This window comes from Heterodontus francisci, chromosome 35 (assembly GCF_036365525.1).
Source record: "Heterodontus francisci isolate sHetFra1 chromosome 35, sHetFra1.hap1, whole genome shotgun sequence".
In the NCBI taxonomy this organism is placed as follows: Eukaryota; Metazoa; Chordata; class Chondrichthyes; order Heterodontiformes; family Heterodontidae; genus Heterodontus; species Heterodontus francisci.
This window is the reverse complement of record NC_090405.1, coordinates 31,197,362-31,213,703: the sequence shown is the minus strand read 5'-3', so window position 1 is coordinate 31,213,703 and position 16,342 is coordinate 31,197,362. Positions and strand designations below refer to the sequence as shown.

Sequence of the window (16,342 nt, the reverse complement as noted above, 5' to 3'; positions counted from 1 at the left end):
TCCCCTGTATTTAGGGAAGATTATGGCAAGCTCTTACACTATCTCCATCCCCATTTCATTTAGCAACCTGGGATGCAAGCCATCCGGACCAGGTGACTTGTCCACTCTAAGCATAGCCAGACTTTCCAGTAAATCCTTCCTTTCAATTTTCACCTCATCTATTACCTCTACCATCTCTGCTTCTAGCGAAATTTTGCCAGCATGCTCTTTCTTAGTGAACATCAAATCAAAGTACTCACTAACTACCCTAGTCTTGCCCTGCACCTCTAGGCATATATCATTACCTTTGTTGCTAATAGGCCCCACCCCACCTCTTACTACCTGCTTACTATTTACATGCCGGTAGATGATTTTTGGGTTCTCTTTTTGTGAACTGCCATTCTATTTTCATATTCCCTCTTAGCCAATCTTACTTTTCACTTCCCCTCTCAACTTAGTGTATTTGGCCTGGTACTTGCTGGAAGAATTCACATGGCATGCATCATCCACCCTCTTTTATTTTCTGTTTCATCATATTCTCTATATCTCCCTTGTCAACTAAGAAGCCCAGGTTTTGGTTCTCCTACCTTTTGCCCTTGTTGGAATATACCTAGCCTGAACCTGCAACATCCCCTTAAAGGATCGCCATTGTCAATCTCTACCGCTCCCTCTCCCCCCGCTCCCTCTCGCTCTATACATTTGGAGGCCTACAGAATACACCCAGTACCGTGATCATACCTACCTTGTTTCTCAGCTTTAACCAAATGGATTCTGTCCTTGGCCCCTTAAGAACACACTCGCTTTCAACTCGACAATGTCTTCCCTAATTCCCCCCCACCTCCCTTTTTTCCTTCCCTATCTTTTCTGAAGACATTGTATCCTTAAACATTAAGTACCCAGTGCTCACAATATTTATGTCTTGGTACCATTATTGCGACTACATCATATTCCCACATGGCTATTTGTGCTTGTATCTCACCAACTTTTATTCAACACTTTGTTGACAAACATTCATTCTGAACCTGTCATTGTGTTCCCCATATTCCTTCATAGTCTCTTCATATCTAATATGGTACTACTTCCTTCTCTTGTACTATCCAACATGCTCTCTTTATGCACCATATTCCTCTTTTCTAATTTATATGCTGGTGTCCATCTGCCTCGCAATTTAGTTTAAACCCTCCCCGACTACGCTAGTGAACCTCTTCACGAGGCCATTGGTCCCAGGCCTATTGAGGTGAAACCAGCCCCTTCTGAAAAGGTGCCTGCTACCCCAGAACTGGTCACAATGTCCCAAGAATCTGAAGCCCTCCTGCATCATGCCTGAAGCCATGCATTTATTCTCCCCGTCTTCCTATTTCTACTCTCGCCAGCATGTGGCAATGTGAGTAATCCAGAGATTACAGCCTTCAAGGTCCTACATTTTAACTTTCTCCCTCGCTCCTGAAAATCTATTCCTAGGACCTCAACATCTGCCATCTCTGTCGTTGGTACTGAATGTAGTAACTGGCTCATTCCGTTCCCCCTGCAGAGTATTCTGCACCCTCTCCGTGATGTCCTTTATCCTGGCACTAGAGAGGCAACACACCATGCGAGACATGATGATGACTACAGAAATGTCTTTCTGCCCATCTAACCATGGAGTCTCCTATAATGACTGCATTTCTCATATTTGCTGTTTTCTTCTGTGGAATCCCTTGCCCATTGGTGCCATGGTTTGTATTACACTCCTTCAGGGTGTTGTCATTCCCAGCAGTCTCCAATGCTGTACCGGTTTGTGAGTGGCACACACCCTGAAGACTTCTGCACTTTGCGCCTCTTCCTACTCTTCTGAATGGCCACTCATCTGCTGTCCTGAACACTCTCTTCCTATGCGGTGACCACTTCCTGGAATGCATGATCCAGGAAACTCATCCATCCTGATATGATGAGGACAAGACTATAAGGAGCAGAACCACTGCAGGATAGAATGCAAGCAGTAGCATTTTGGAGGCATATTTTACCATTTTAAAGAGTGCCATCAGTACTGGTGTGCTTTTTACTCAATGCCACTGTTGATGTTCAATATATTTAGCATATTACCTTAAAATGGCCATATTCTCTAATCATTTCTTCTAACACTTCAGATTAGTCCCATAGCTGCAGAGATAGACTTGCATGTTTTCCGTCTATGTTGTCAGGTAGGCAGCTAGGTTGGAGACGTGGCTGCAGTTGGGAGGGGGCATCAGTGTCTGAGGCCTGGGGTTGGAAGAAATATTCGAAGGAAGAGATGCTTTGGGGAACTGGCAGCTACTTAAGGGCAACAAGGAAGTAGTGATGGGGGAGTGAAACTTGGTGCCAGATAGGATGTGGGTCACAAGTTTTTATTGTTAAACACCCGAGATTCAGTCAGACAAAATTTGTGGTCTCTGTGCCTGTGACAGAACCATTAGAGACCAGAGTAACTGGAGTTTCTTGCACCACCACTGAAGGGCCTGATTCTCTTTGTAGAATAGTTACCTGAGCTCTTGGCAATGCAGCTACCCAAAAGGCAGTGAGCATGTCTTAATTCCAACAGACTGCTTGTACCTCTAAAATACGACTTATAATAGCAATTTCCAAGCACTGAAGGCAATGCTGTTTAGATTGTTCGAGTCATAGAGTTTTACAGCACAGAAACGGGCCCTTCGGCCCAACGTGCCTGCGCCGACCATCAAGCGTCCTAACTAATCCCATTTCCCTGCACTTGGCCAGTAGCCTTGTATGTTATGGCATTTCAAGTGCTCATCTAAATACTACTTAAATGTTGTGAGGGTTCCTGCCTCTACCACCTCTTCAGGCAGTGTGTTCCAGATTCCAACCACCCTCCTGGGTGAAAAAATGTCTCCTCAACTCCCCTCTAAACCTTCTGCCCCTTACCTTAAATCTATGCAACTCCCCTCTAAACCTTCTGCCCCTTACCTTAAATCTATGCCCCCTGGTTATTGACCTATCCGCTAAGGGAAAAAGTTTCTTCCTATCTATTCTATCAATGTTCTGATCAGTAAATGTTTTAAGGGTGTCAGAAAATACGAACTAGCTCAGAAATAAGTTAATTTAAAAATATAGTATAATTTTGAGTAATTGAACTGTACAAAGAGAGGCAAAATTCATGATCTACAACAAAGCAGAATTAATTGACCTAATTAAAATTTAATTAAATTGCTAATAATAGTGGGCAAGCTTAGGATTTGAAAATCGCAAAGGACATTACTTGCGTCACACATGGACACATCTCTGTTAATTATACTGATGGTATTATGCAAAATGGAGAAAGAAACTTTGTTTTTCATTCTCATGTTTTTCATATGATCACAATCACTTATATAAGCTTTCTGCAGCAACTAACGTTGGCCATAAGGAAACTACAAATTCATTGTTGTTATTATGCAATTGCATGTTGCAGAATCCCATAATGATCTGATGCTTTTTTTGCTTTGGCAGTGTGGTGGAATTATCGTGGATGTTAATGTCGCAGACCACGCCACAGTGATCACTTTTACAGACTACTATGACGGTTCTGCACCTGCCCTAATCATTAATCATACAACTGCAGTGAAGTTTCGCTTCAAGCAATGGTATGTGAAATCCCCAGAGCAGTTCTTCAATTGAATCAATTTGTGCTCTGCAGTCCCACAAGTAGTGATGCAATGTATGGCCAGTTAATAATTTGTTGGTGGTGTTTGAGGGAAGAACGCCCTGCTTCGCTTGTAACGTTGACCTGGGATTTTTTTTTTTTAATCCACCTATTGGCTTGAAAGAATCTAGGGTGCACTGAAGGAGTTTGAGTACCTGTCTAACCAGACAGACAGCCTTGGTTTAATGTTTCATCTCAAAGATAACATTTCTGACAAATTTGGTTCTCTCCAGTATTGCATGGCAGTATCGACCTAGGTTGTGTTCAAGTCTTGAATGGGTTTCAACAACAACTGAGCCAAGATGCATTTGAAATGGAAATGAAATATTTTCTGTTGATAGACAATGGAGTCCAGTGTTATGGGGGAGGTGGGGTGGGAAAAGACAGGAAAGTGGAGCTGAAATCACATTCAGATCTTATCCGATTTCCTCCCATGGCCAAAGACTTGCAGGTTGATAGGTAAATTGGCCATTGTAACTTGCCCCTAGTGTAGGTAGGTGGTTGGAGAATGGTGGGGATGTGGTAGGGAATATGGGGTTAATGTAGGATTAGTATAAATGGGTGGTTGTTGGTGGGCACAGACTCGGTGGGCGGAAGGGCTTGTTTCAGTGCTGTATCTATAAATAAATAAAATGGTGACGCAGGCTCTAGGGGCCGAATGGCCTGCTCCTAATTCATATATATGTTCTGTTAAAAGTAAGTCAATCTCATTCTCTCATGTAATCCAAAATTTTATATAGTTTTTGTGTGTTATTTGTATGGTTACATTTAGTGCATCCATCACACTTTTGTTCAAGATACAAAACCAACTTGGGTGTCAGACTTGGCTCAGTGGTAGCCCTCTCACCTGACTCAAGGTTGTGGATTCAATTCCGTCTGCAGAGACTTGAGCACGTAATCTAGGCTGATAGTGAGGGAACAAGCTTTCACAGGGAGTGGTTGAAGTGCATAGTATAGATGCCTTTAAGGGGAAGTTAGACAAGCATGATGAGGGAGAAGGAAATAGATGGTTATGGATTTAGATGAGGCGTAATGGGAGGAGGCTCGAGTGAAGCATAGGGACTGGTTGAGCCAAGTGTCCTGTTTCTGTGCCATACATCCAATGTAATCCTATATAAGGAAACTGAATCAGGTAACTTTTTTTCAAAATCATTTCATCTGCAAGAAATGTTTGAAATTGAACAAGTTGCTAAAATAGCTAATCCAAATTCTTTTTCTGCCATTTTCCTTTTTCTATAAGTTTAAATAGTTGTGCTCCAAATAGGATTTCGAGCAAAATAACATTAAAAATCACATATTGCACATAATCTGATTTAACATGACTATAACATTTTTTTTGTGTGTCTGAGTACCTTATGGTTACTTGGATCTCAAATTCTCAGAAAAGCCTGAGCTTGCATTTGATATTTTTCCCTCAGCTGTCATTCTGTCTGTTGATGGGAGTTGCGAACTGCGCTTGACCCTGAAATTCTCAAGAGTCTGTATGTTGTGGAAAATTTTTTAGTGTGCATCAGTATAATACTTCCACTGTGTTTGCTCATGTTGAAGCATGACTTCTGAGTTTGTTTATTTTTTCGAATGATTTGAAAATGGAGAATACATTTTTAAGCATTTTTTAGATCGTCACATTTAACATACTATCAAGCACTTAATGTTTGCTAGAGACATGCGTAAAAGCAGAACAACAAAATTATGTAGCACCTTTTTAATGTAGAAAAACATCCCAAACCATTTCAGAGGAACGTAATCAGGCAAGAGCCGAAGAAAACAATAATGGGAGGTAACCAAAAGCTTGATTAAAGAGTTGTGTTTTAATGAGGGAGAGGGATAGGCAGACAGCTTAATTATAATGCCTATTGTTTCTTTTTGCTGAATGGTCGCATCCTTGCCTCAGAGTTAAAAATTGTGGGTTCAATCCTCACTCCACTTAAGCACACAGTCTAGGCTAATACTTGACTGACTACTGATGGAGTGCTGCATTGTCAGAGTTGGTGTCTTTTTGGATGATGCATTAAACAGAGGCTCCATCTGTTCAGTTACACAAGATCCTGTGACACTATTTGAAGAAGAACTGGAAGCTCTCCGATTGTCCTAGCCAATGTTTTTCCTTCAACCAGCACCACCAAAACAAATAAATGGCAGCTTATCTCACCAGCTGTTTGGGGGACCTCTGTCAGTAAAATTGGCGTTTGCCTACAAAACAAGAGTGACTATAAATCGTCAGTTGTAAAGTGCTTTGGAAGATCGTAAGGTACATGAAAAGTACAATATAAATACAAGTGGTTTTCTTTACACTGACAATTCAAAAGCAATCGCTGTTGATAGAAAATAATTTAGTTTTAACACTGCAGATGTTGAACCTTGCCTTTCCTCACTGGCACCCCTCCCCTGACATGGTCAGTTCCTGTTACAGATAGTTTGTACATAATCTTGAGGTTCCTTCAAGTGCCAAAGGTTGGCAGTGGGCCACATGCTTGATATTCGGGGACTGCTGTGCTGCTTAAGGGCACCTAATCAGAGAAGTGACCTGCACACTACATCTGTGTTGTATATACACAATAATGTGTTGCAAAATAGTTAAATTGCAGATTGAAATGGCTGAAATTTATTGTTATGAGACCTGAGATGCACTTCTGCCTTTCTGCAGAAATGTTGGACTTTATCATTCTGACAGCATTGACAATTTTATTACTATTTTGCATAACAAATAGTGACTTAAAAAAATATAGGATTTGTGTATTTAGCTAAATGATACAGAGCAGGATTCTAGCTTCTGTGTATGTTGATTCTTTATAAGCAAAGCAATTATAATGACAAAGATATATACAGGAGTTAGTTTTTGTGAACATACTTCTGTTCCAGTACTAGGATAATATTGCTAAGTGAAATGTCTTGTTCATGAGTAGTTTATGTCCTTCTAACTGCCCCTTGATCCTTTCCTGCCCTACAGTGGATTACAGGATGAGTTGATACTTGGCCCAGGGGAGGCTCGATTATTTGCGTGGGCTGACCCTGCTGGTATCAGGAAACTTAACTGGGGCTGTGTATGGAAAACAGGAGAACTTGACTTGTTAAAGGTGCGTAGACATCTGTAAAAATGAACTCTCAAGATTAAGTCTACCTGCAATGAGTTCAGAGTTTATCCAGTGAAGAGCTAGCTGAGCCATTAGAACATGCAGCACAAATTTTGCCTTTGGTGAATCGATGGGCCCTGTCTGATCTTTTAGGTTTGCCTCTTCATGCTACGGAGAATGGATGTTCCAGGTAGCTTTTTGCTCCTGACTAATTTCACCTAGTTTAACACATGACCCAAGGTAGTGTTTCATGGTTTAGTTTAGTTTAGAGATACAGCACTGAAACAGGCCCTTCGGCCCACCGAGTCTGTGCCGACCATCAACCACCCATATATACTAATCCTACACTAATCCCATATTCCTACCACATCCCCACCTGTCCCTATATTTCCCTACCACCTACCTACACTAGGGGCAATTTATGATGGCCAATTTACCTACCAACCTTCAAATCTTTTGGCTTGTGGGAGGAAACCGGAGCACCCGGAGAAAACCCACGCAGACACAGGGAGAACTTGCAAACTCCACACAGGCAGTACCCAGAATTGAACCCGGGTCGCTGGAGCTGTGAGGCTGCGGTGCTAACCACTGTGTATATCTATCAATGTTTATCGGCAGTTACCTGGAGCCGCAGGTGGAGGTTGGATAGTCATTTGAAATTAGTATGTGAGAACCACCCATGAGCATTGTGCCTGTTGAGTAGTTGCAGTTGTTACTACTCCTGAGAATTCAAGGTGGAAGATGTGAGGGACTGAATTTGAGGCCATGAACTTGATTCTGCATGTAGAACTCAAGTCAAATCATTTATTTATTTAGAGATACAGCACTGAAACAGGCCCTTTGGCCCACCAAGTCTGTGCCGACCAACAACCACCCATTTATACTAACCCTACATTAATCCCATATTCCCTACCACATTCCCACCACATTCCCACCATTCTCCTACCACCTACCTACACTAGATGCAATTTACAATGGCCAATTTACCTATCAACCTGCAAGTCTTTGGCTGTGGGAGGAAACCAGAGCGCCTGGCGGAAACCCACGCGGTCACCGGGAAAACTTGCAAACGCCGCACAGGCAGTACCCAGAACTGAACCCAGGTCGCTGGAGCTGTGAGGCTGCGATGCTAACCACTGCGCCGCCCACATTTGTTGTGACACATTATCTTAGATTTCTCCTCCTTCCCCACGCTCCAAACTCCTTCCATTCCCCCTGCCCTCAGCCTTGCCTGGTTGTAAATCAGGTGGATCTGTCCATGGAACCTGCTTGGATTACCAGTCCGAGCAACATCATTGTAAAGGATAAGAAATTGAGAATTTGGTGAGAGTGGGTCTCTGGTAACTTAGTCGAACTGGAATGTCGTTTTCACATTTCGAATTATACTTTGACTGCTTTACAGTGTTAAAGTTCTGTGAATTGTAAGTAATTACTTGAATATGGGGTGGTTACTGTGAGCTGGAAGATGACTGAGCAGTTATAACTTGGCTCTGGCTCAGGAGGTGTATAAAATTAGAAAGGTCTGCTAAGGCACATAGTGTAATGTAACTGAGTGCATTGTAAACAGAACGCAAAGTTGAAAATTTGGTGCGGCGTTGGGGGTAATGAGGTGCTCCTTATAATTAATTAAATAAAATTAAAATAAGCCAAGTGAAGTAGTGATAAAACAAGGTTAGGCAGAGATGGCAGCACTGGAGGTATGCCACATCTACAGCATGTGGAAGTTTGTGATGAGCAGCATGATCGCAGATAACCACATCTGCAATAAGTGCCTGCAGCTTGAGGAGCCTCAGCTCCGTTGTTGCAGTAGAGTCTGAGAGCAGACGTTGCAATGCATCAGGGAGTAGGTGAGTTATTTGCTTAGAGTTCAGGGATAGGAGGGTGAGACTGATTTTTGGGTCGGTAAAGGGACCCCTGATGCAGTGGTGGAGGAGACTCTGCATTGACAAACTTTTTTTTTTTTAAAATTATATTTTTCAACAAATACTCATTCCCTTGAGGAATAAAATCTCCATTGGAAAAGTGGTACAGCCATGTCTAACTAGAGAAGTTAAGGATGGCATTAGATTGAAAGATGAGGCTCACAATGTTGCAAAAACCCTAGTGATCCTGAGGATTGGAAGTGTTAAAAATCAGTCAAGGATGGCCAAGAAATTGTTCAAGAGGGAGAAAATAGAATAAGACTGTAAACTGGCAAGAAATACAAGAATAGATTGTAAGAGCTTTTACAAGTATATAAAAAGGAAATTACTGGAAGTAAACGTTGGGCCCCTTCAAAGAGATATTATGATGGAGAAAAGGAAATGGTAGGAATGTTAAGATTTTGTGTCTGTTTTTACAGTAGGGAAGACCAAGAGCATACCAAACATTGTGGAGAACCAAAAGTCTAATGAGAGTCATGAACTTAAGTAATATTAGTAAAGAAGGAGTACTGGAAAATTAATCGAACTAAAAGCTGACATTTTCTGGACCAATGGCTTGTACCCTAGGGTTTTAAAAGAGGTGGTTGCAGAGATAGTGGATGCCTTGGTTTTCATCTAATAGAATTCCCTAGATTCTAGACTGGTCCCCTAGGATTAGAAGGTAGCAAATGTAACTCCGTTTTTTAAAAAAGGATAGAGAAAATAGGGAACCAAAGACCAGGTTAGTCTGACGTCAGTAGTAGGGAAAATGCTAGAATCTTTTATTAGGGATGTGATAGCAGGGCACTGTAATTAGTCAGTCAGCATGATTTTATTGGAGGACAATCGTGTTTGACAAATCTGAAGTTTCCTGAGGTTATAACTAACAGGGTAGATAAAAGGGAACCAATGGATGTAGTGTATTTAGATTTTCAGAAGGCACCCGATAAGGTGCCCCACAAGAGATTGTTACACTATATTTGGGGTTAAATATATTAGCATGGATATAGGATTAGTGCTTGGACCTCATCTATTTATAATCTGTCTCAATGATTGATGAGAAGGCTGTGTAATCTATCCAAGTTAGCTAACGATACAAAGCTAGGTGGGAAAGCAAGCTGTGAGGAGGATGCAAAGAGGCTACAAAGCGATTATGGATGGGTTAAGTGAGTGGACAAGAAGGTGGCAGATAGAGTATAATGAATGGAAAAGCAGAATATTTTTAAACTGAGAGACTGAGAAATGTTGGTATTCAGAAGAATTTGAGGGTCCTTATAAAGAAACACAAAGTTAATGGCGTGCAATTAGGAAGGCAACTAGTATGTTAGCCATTGTTGCAAGATGTTTGTTATGGTCAAGTGAAGAGGGGTCGAAGGGCTCCCTTGTTTGACTCAACAGGTTTAATTCTTTCTTAGTGAATGTACTGGCCAATTCAGTAGGTGTTTGATTACTTGCTATCATCATAACAGGAACCCATCAGACAGGTTTTCTTGAGTTAACAAAAAACGGTTGACTTTATTGTACCTAAACTGAGCTAATAAAATAATAAACGACGCACCAACTTTCACTCACACGCACAAATAGGTTACTGAATGAGGAAAGGTAGATTGTTTTAATTGGACTCTAACTCAACCAAAAAGTATACTGTTTATGAAGTTTGGTGACTTGGCTAGCTTCTATCTGAATTCAGTGGTCCTGAGGATTTTAGTTCGAAGAGGTAGATGACTGGTTCGGTGAGTCTCTTGGAGATAGTGATGCGGATGATTTCCTCCAATGGGGTTTCTGGTTATAGCTGGAGAATGCAAAGGTGATCAGTCGACGAGCAGGATTTGAAAGCTTTCCAGCTGGAAGGGGGAGGGACCCATACATAGGGTTTGCATATGTCAGTCCAGTTGCTTCTCTGCAGCAAAGAAAAACACCAGCTTAAAACCACAGATGGGGAGGGGCTTGTCAAATGACAGCCATTCAGGGATTCAAACATAGCAGTTAGCAGTACTTATTTGCTTGCTGAAAGAACAGGTAGTTCCATTTAAGCTTCCTGCGTCTTGGTTCTTGGGCTATTAGCAGACATTTTGTGTGTCTCAAGTGTTCTAATGTAGGATACAGTGTTGCAAATTAGATGATTGAAGCTGAAAGGATGACTTTGCTGGCAGCTTGTCTTTTAAAATGTCTTTTTTTAAAAAAATTCAGATCTCAAGTCAGTGGGATTGAAGAAAATTGTCACTCAACAAAACGCATTGGCGTAACAGGGTTGATGTATAACAAGTGAGGAAGCCTTATTGAAATGATATAGAGCTTTGGTCAGACCACACCTGGAGCATTGTGTAGAGTTTTCATCTCTGTTAAGCCCCCTTCAAGGCAGATGTATCCTTCATTAGGTACAGAGATTCACAAGATTGATTCCTGGAGTGAGGAGAGATTGAATCGAATGAGTGTATATTCTCTGGGATTTAGAAGAGTGAGAAGTGACCTCATTGAAACTTATAAGATTCTTAGAGGGCTTGACAGGGTGAATGCTAAGACTATTTCACCTGGCTGGCGAGTGTAGAACTAGGTGCCATAGACTCAGAATAGTGGGCGGCCACTTAGGCCTGAGATGAGAAACTTCTTCACTCAGGATTATGAAGCTTTGGAATTTTTGACCTGAGAGCTGTAGATGCTCAGACACTGAGTATGTTCTAGATTGACATTAATAGATTTTTGAGCATTAAGGGAATTGAAGGGTATTGGATTAGGGCAGGAAAGTGGAATTGATGTATAAGTTCAGTCATGATCTCATTGAATGGTGGAGCAGGCTTGATGGATTGTTTGGCTGACTCCTCCTCCTATTTCAGTGTTGTTAGTCCAGAAGTTGTGTGTTCAAATTTCAGCATTGCTGTAAGAAAATGTGGAATTAAGGGACTGGTAGCAGCAGAAGTGACCATGAAAGCAGTTTTTTTGTCATAAAACCCAACTCTTGCACTTGGGAAAGGAAATCTGTTGCCCTTACCTAGTCCAGCCTTTATGTGACTCTAGTCCCACACCAACATGTTTGACTCTTAACTACTTTCTGAAGTGGCTTAGCAAGCAAAGGAAAGTTAGCCCCAATGAGTTGTCTTGGTTCTGTGTGGACTACAACTTCAAACAGTGTAACAAACAAAATTAACTTTTCTAAGGAAGTCCTTTGCTCCAGTTGTCTCGTTGATAGAATAATTTACATTTTCCAGGATCAGTTTGGACAGTTTCTTTGGGAACACAACAATCAGATTCATTGGGTATCGTTCCTCGATGGGCGACAGCGCGTGTTGGTGTTCACTGAAGATGTGGCCGTTGTTTCTAAAGCACGGCAGGCTGAAGACTTGACACAGTTTGATAAGGGAATTACAGTTTCACTTCATAGCCTTGGACTGTCACTCGTTAACAACGAAAGCCAACAGGAAATTGCTTATATAGGAATTACCAGGTAAGCTTTGTTTTTCTTTTTTCTGTACAAGAGGGGTTAAAACAAATGACTGTACATAGAGGCAAGTAAACTGATCAGCAAATACAATCTTGAGCTTTTAATTCCAAGTAGTTTTTGTGGCTTGAAAATGTTTGACTCGTCTAGTAATTTGAATTGAGCTCTTTAAATAAAGCAGTGCTGGAGGAGCTTTATGCACAGAAAAAATAGCAGATAATGCAAATTAAGCAACTTGAAATTAACTGGGGTGGACTGTACAATAAAACTAATTAAATAACATGCTTACAGTAATTGGAGCCATTAAAATTCATAATTTGCTGCAATAAATGTGTAGAAGAACCCAACTTCGAAAATCTGCACCTCAACTGTGATAAATGCAGTCAAATAAAATGCCCAATCTCAGTGTAATTACCTTGAGCCCTCAGTCTTTTTAACCCAGTAGTGCAGCAGCTTTCCCAATACTTAGTCGTATTAGTCTGGCTCTGTTGGTAGCACGATCACAAGATTACAGGATATTTATGGATGAAAGGCCATTCAGTAAATCTTAGTTCATCCAACCAGAAAGTCCCATTGCCACACCTGGTTATTTCTGAAATGATTCTACATTCGTTTTCATACATTACTCTGTATGAAATGTATTAATATTGGTGTTTAAAAACTTTCTGCTGTCACTCCTATATTTGTCTTGTTAGCATAAATGTTGTCCTACTCTCTGGTTTAAAATAGTTTTCTAGATTTACCTTTTCCACTCTGCTTATTCGCACGTGCTGAAAAGCACAAGGGATAGAAATGCATTGGCATCTGCTCTACGTCTCAGCCAATATTCAGTTCTGTTGACTTTAGTTTGTGTTTACAAGTTACTCTAGTATTCAGTTATGGCTCAAACCTCTAACACTGCTTTGTGGCTTTTGTCTGCACTGTCACCAGCACTTAAATGTTTCCTTGTGCAGCTTTGTCCAGAAACGGACATAGTACTTGAGGTGATATGATCAGAATAGAGTTTGACCATGACTTCCTCTGACTTCCAAATTTTCGGCTGCCTGGCTCAACATTCTGTTGGCTTTGTTGGTTGCTGCTCTGCATCAGTTGGCCGTTTTGAGCATTGTGTCAACGAAGACTGCGAGGTCTTTCAGTTTCATCTTTAACTCTTTCAACACCGTTCATGAAGTGCAGATCCATCCTTGGCCCCTCCTACTTCTCATCTACATGCTGTTCCTCAGCGACGTCATCAAAGAGCACAGGGTTAGTTTTCACTTGTACATTGACAACATCCAGCTCTACCTCACCACCATCTCTCTCGACTTCTCCACTGTTGCTAAATTATCAGACTCCTTATCTGACAACCAGTACCGGAAGAGCAGAAATTTCCTGCGATAAAATACTGGGGAGGCCGAAACCATTGTCTTGTGTTCTCGTTGCAGACTACATCTTGCTCCCTGGCAGTTGTCCAGTTGTCTGGGACTAAATCAGAGTGTTTTTAATCTTGGTGTCATATTTGACCCAGAATGAACTTCTGACCACATATCCGCAGCATCACTAAGACTTACTACCTCTGTAATCTCCAGCCCCACAGCCTCCAATATCTGTGCTCCTCTAATTCTGACCTCTTGAGTATCACTGATATTTATCACTCTGCTAGTGGGGACTGTGCATTTAGTTGCCTGGGCCCTATGTTGTGAAATTCCTTCCCTAAACCTCTCTGCATCTCTCTAAGATGCTCCTTTAAACCTAACTCTGACCCAAATTTTGGTCATCTGCCCTAATATCTCCTTATGTGGCTCAGTGTCAAATTTTGCTTTATAACGTGCCTGTGAAGCACCTTGGGATATTTTATTGCATTAATGGAATTAAAATAATACAAGTTGTATGTTACCCATTTTCCTTCCAATGTGTAATAATTGACTTTTTTCCATGTTAAATTTCATATGCTATTGTTTGAACTACTCAGGTATATTGTTTAACTCATTTTGTAATTTCTGAGTTATGTCAGTTGGTTTCACTGGCCCTCTTAGTTTGGTATCTTTTGCAAATGTCAAAAGTTTGCTTTGAGTTTCCAAATCCAAGTTTTTATGTAAATTAAAAACAAAGCTCATCCCAGGAGCAAGGCCTGGAATATCCCACGCCATACTTCACCAATCTTAACCTAACTTTTCTACCTGTTGTTTCTACCGTTCTACTAATTTCTTATCCCTTCTCAAGATTTACCTTGGATTGCTGGAATTTTTAGTTTAATTACTAACATTTTGTGGAACTTCATTGAATATCTTCCAGAAGTCTGGATATACCATGTCTTTGGATTTTCCACAGTCCACTTGGTAGTAGACACTTCCTCAAAGAAGTCAGAGGTTAGTCAGGCAGGTTCTTACTTCCTGAATCTTTATTGCTATTCGCCCCATTATTGTAGTGCCTTTAATCCTGAAATTTACACCTGATAATCCATTCCAATATATAGTTGCCTGTGTTTATTTTGAATCCCTTTTTGAATATGGGCACTAGATTAGCCTGATTCCATTCTACTGGTACCTCCTCGGTGTTCAATAACTACACAATAGTTATTGATTGTTAACACCTCTTTTCAAAAATAAAAATCCTTCCTTGTGTGTCAGCTTTGGAATAATTACCCTGGAATTTTTTTTTAGCCTGCCAGCTATTGAACTCATTTATATCAAATTGTTCATTTTGCTTTATTGCTCTTTGGAGAGGGCATGTTGCTCTTGTGAAGTTGGAGTAAGTCATTCTGAATATTTACCATCTTGTTCTTGAGCTTTTTTCAAGCCAGTTTGCATTTTTCATCATTCTCCCCTCTAAACCCTCTTACTGTAGAAATGCTGAAGGAACTTCTGTTATATTTTGCCTCTTTTTTTTTTTCTGCTCAAGGCCTGATTCTTAAATTGGGCGGACAATCTAGGGTGGCACTCCCATGCATTACTGTGAGAGTGATGCATTGTCAGAGGAGCCATCTTTCAGATGAGTTGTTAATTTGCCTCACTAGCTATTTGTGAGATCTTGCTATGCTGATTAGACTTCAAAGCAATAATTCATTGAGTGAAGCACTTTTTCACATCCTAATGACACAATAAAATGCTATTTATCTACAAATTATTTAAGTTGCTTCTCGTTCGATCTTATGATGTATAGGGGCTGCCCTAAGTTTGAAGGAGCAGGAAAAGACCAATGAGGTACAAATATAGCATGTGCTATATTTATGGATAAATATGGATTCAGCAAACTTTTCTTCCGGTCAGAAGGAAGGACTCGATGAGAACAATGAACCACCCGTTAAGGAGAGTATCAAATCAAAAACAAAGGCCTACAAAGCTGTGAAAGCTTTTGGTAGGCCAGAGGATTGGGAATTTTTTAGGAGCCAGCAGCGGATGACTAAAAAACTAATAAAGAGGGAGAAAATTGATTGAGAGTAAATTGGCAAGAAATATAAAAACTAATAGTAAGAGCTTGTATGGGTATATAAAAAGCAAGAGAGTAGTTAAAGTAAGTGTGGGAACCTTAGAGGATGAGACTGGGGAATTAATAACAGGGAACAGGGAAATGGCAGATAATTTAAACCAATATTTTGCATCAGTCTTCACGGTGGAGGACACTATAAACACCCCAACAACAATAGATGAGCAAGGTGTAAATGGGAGGGAGGAACTTGTAACAATCTCTATCACGAGGGAAAAGGTGCTTGACAAACTGATGGGACTCAAGGCAGACAAGTCGCCAGGACCTGATGGCCTGCGTCCAAGGGTATTAAAGGGGTGGTTGCAGAGATTGTGGAGGCAATGGTTGTAATATACCAAAACTCACTGGATTCCGGTAGGGTACTAGCGGATTGGAAAACCGCTAATGTGACGTCCCTATTCAAGAAAGGAGGTCGACAGAAAGCAGGAAACTATAGACCAGTTATCTTAGCATCTGTCATTGGGAAAATGCTAGTCCATTATTAAGGAAGAAATAGCAGGACATTTAGAAAAACATAATGCAATCAAACAGAGTCAGCATGGTTTTATGAAGGGGAAATCATGTTTGACAAATTTGTTAGAGTACTTTGAGGATGTAACAAGCAGAGTGAATAAAGGGGAACTGGTAGATATAGTGTATTTGGATTTTCAGAAGGCTTTCGATAAAGTGCCACATAAAAGCTTATTGCACAAAATAAGAGCTCAGGGTATTGGGGGTCATCTGTTGGCATGGACTGAGGATTGGCTAACACACAGAAGGCAGAGTGTCGGGATCAATGGATCATCTTCAGGTTGGAAAGCCATAACTAGTGGGGGGCCTCAACTATGTACAA

At 40.9% G+C, this 16,342-nt stretch overlaps 1 protein-coding gene across 1 annotated transcript in view; it reads left to right on the top strand.

The window, feature by feature from the left end:
* vps13c (vacuolar protein sorting 13 homolog C) overlaps positions 1–16,342 on the top strand; it is a 355,084-nt gene that overhangs the window by 276,563 nt on the left and 62,179 nt on the right. The window contains exons 63-65 of the mRNA XM_068015185.1: positions 3,442–3,575; positions 6,585–6,711; positions 11,816–12,051. Coding sequence (XP_067871286.1) covers positions 3,442–3,575; positions 6,585–6,711; positions 11,816–12,051 — 497 coding nt within the window. The remainder of the gene's footprint in view (positions 1–3,441; positions 3,576–6,584; positions 6,712–11,815; positions 12,052–16,342) is intronic.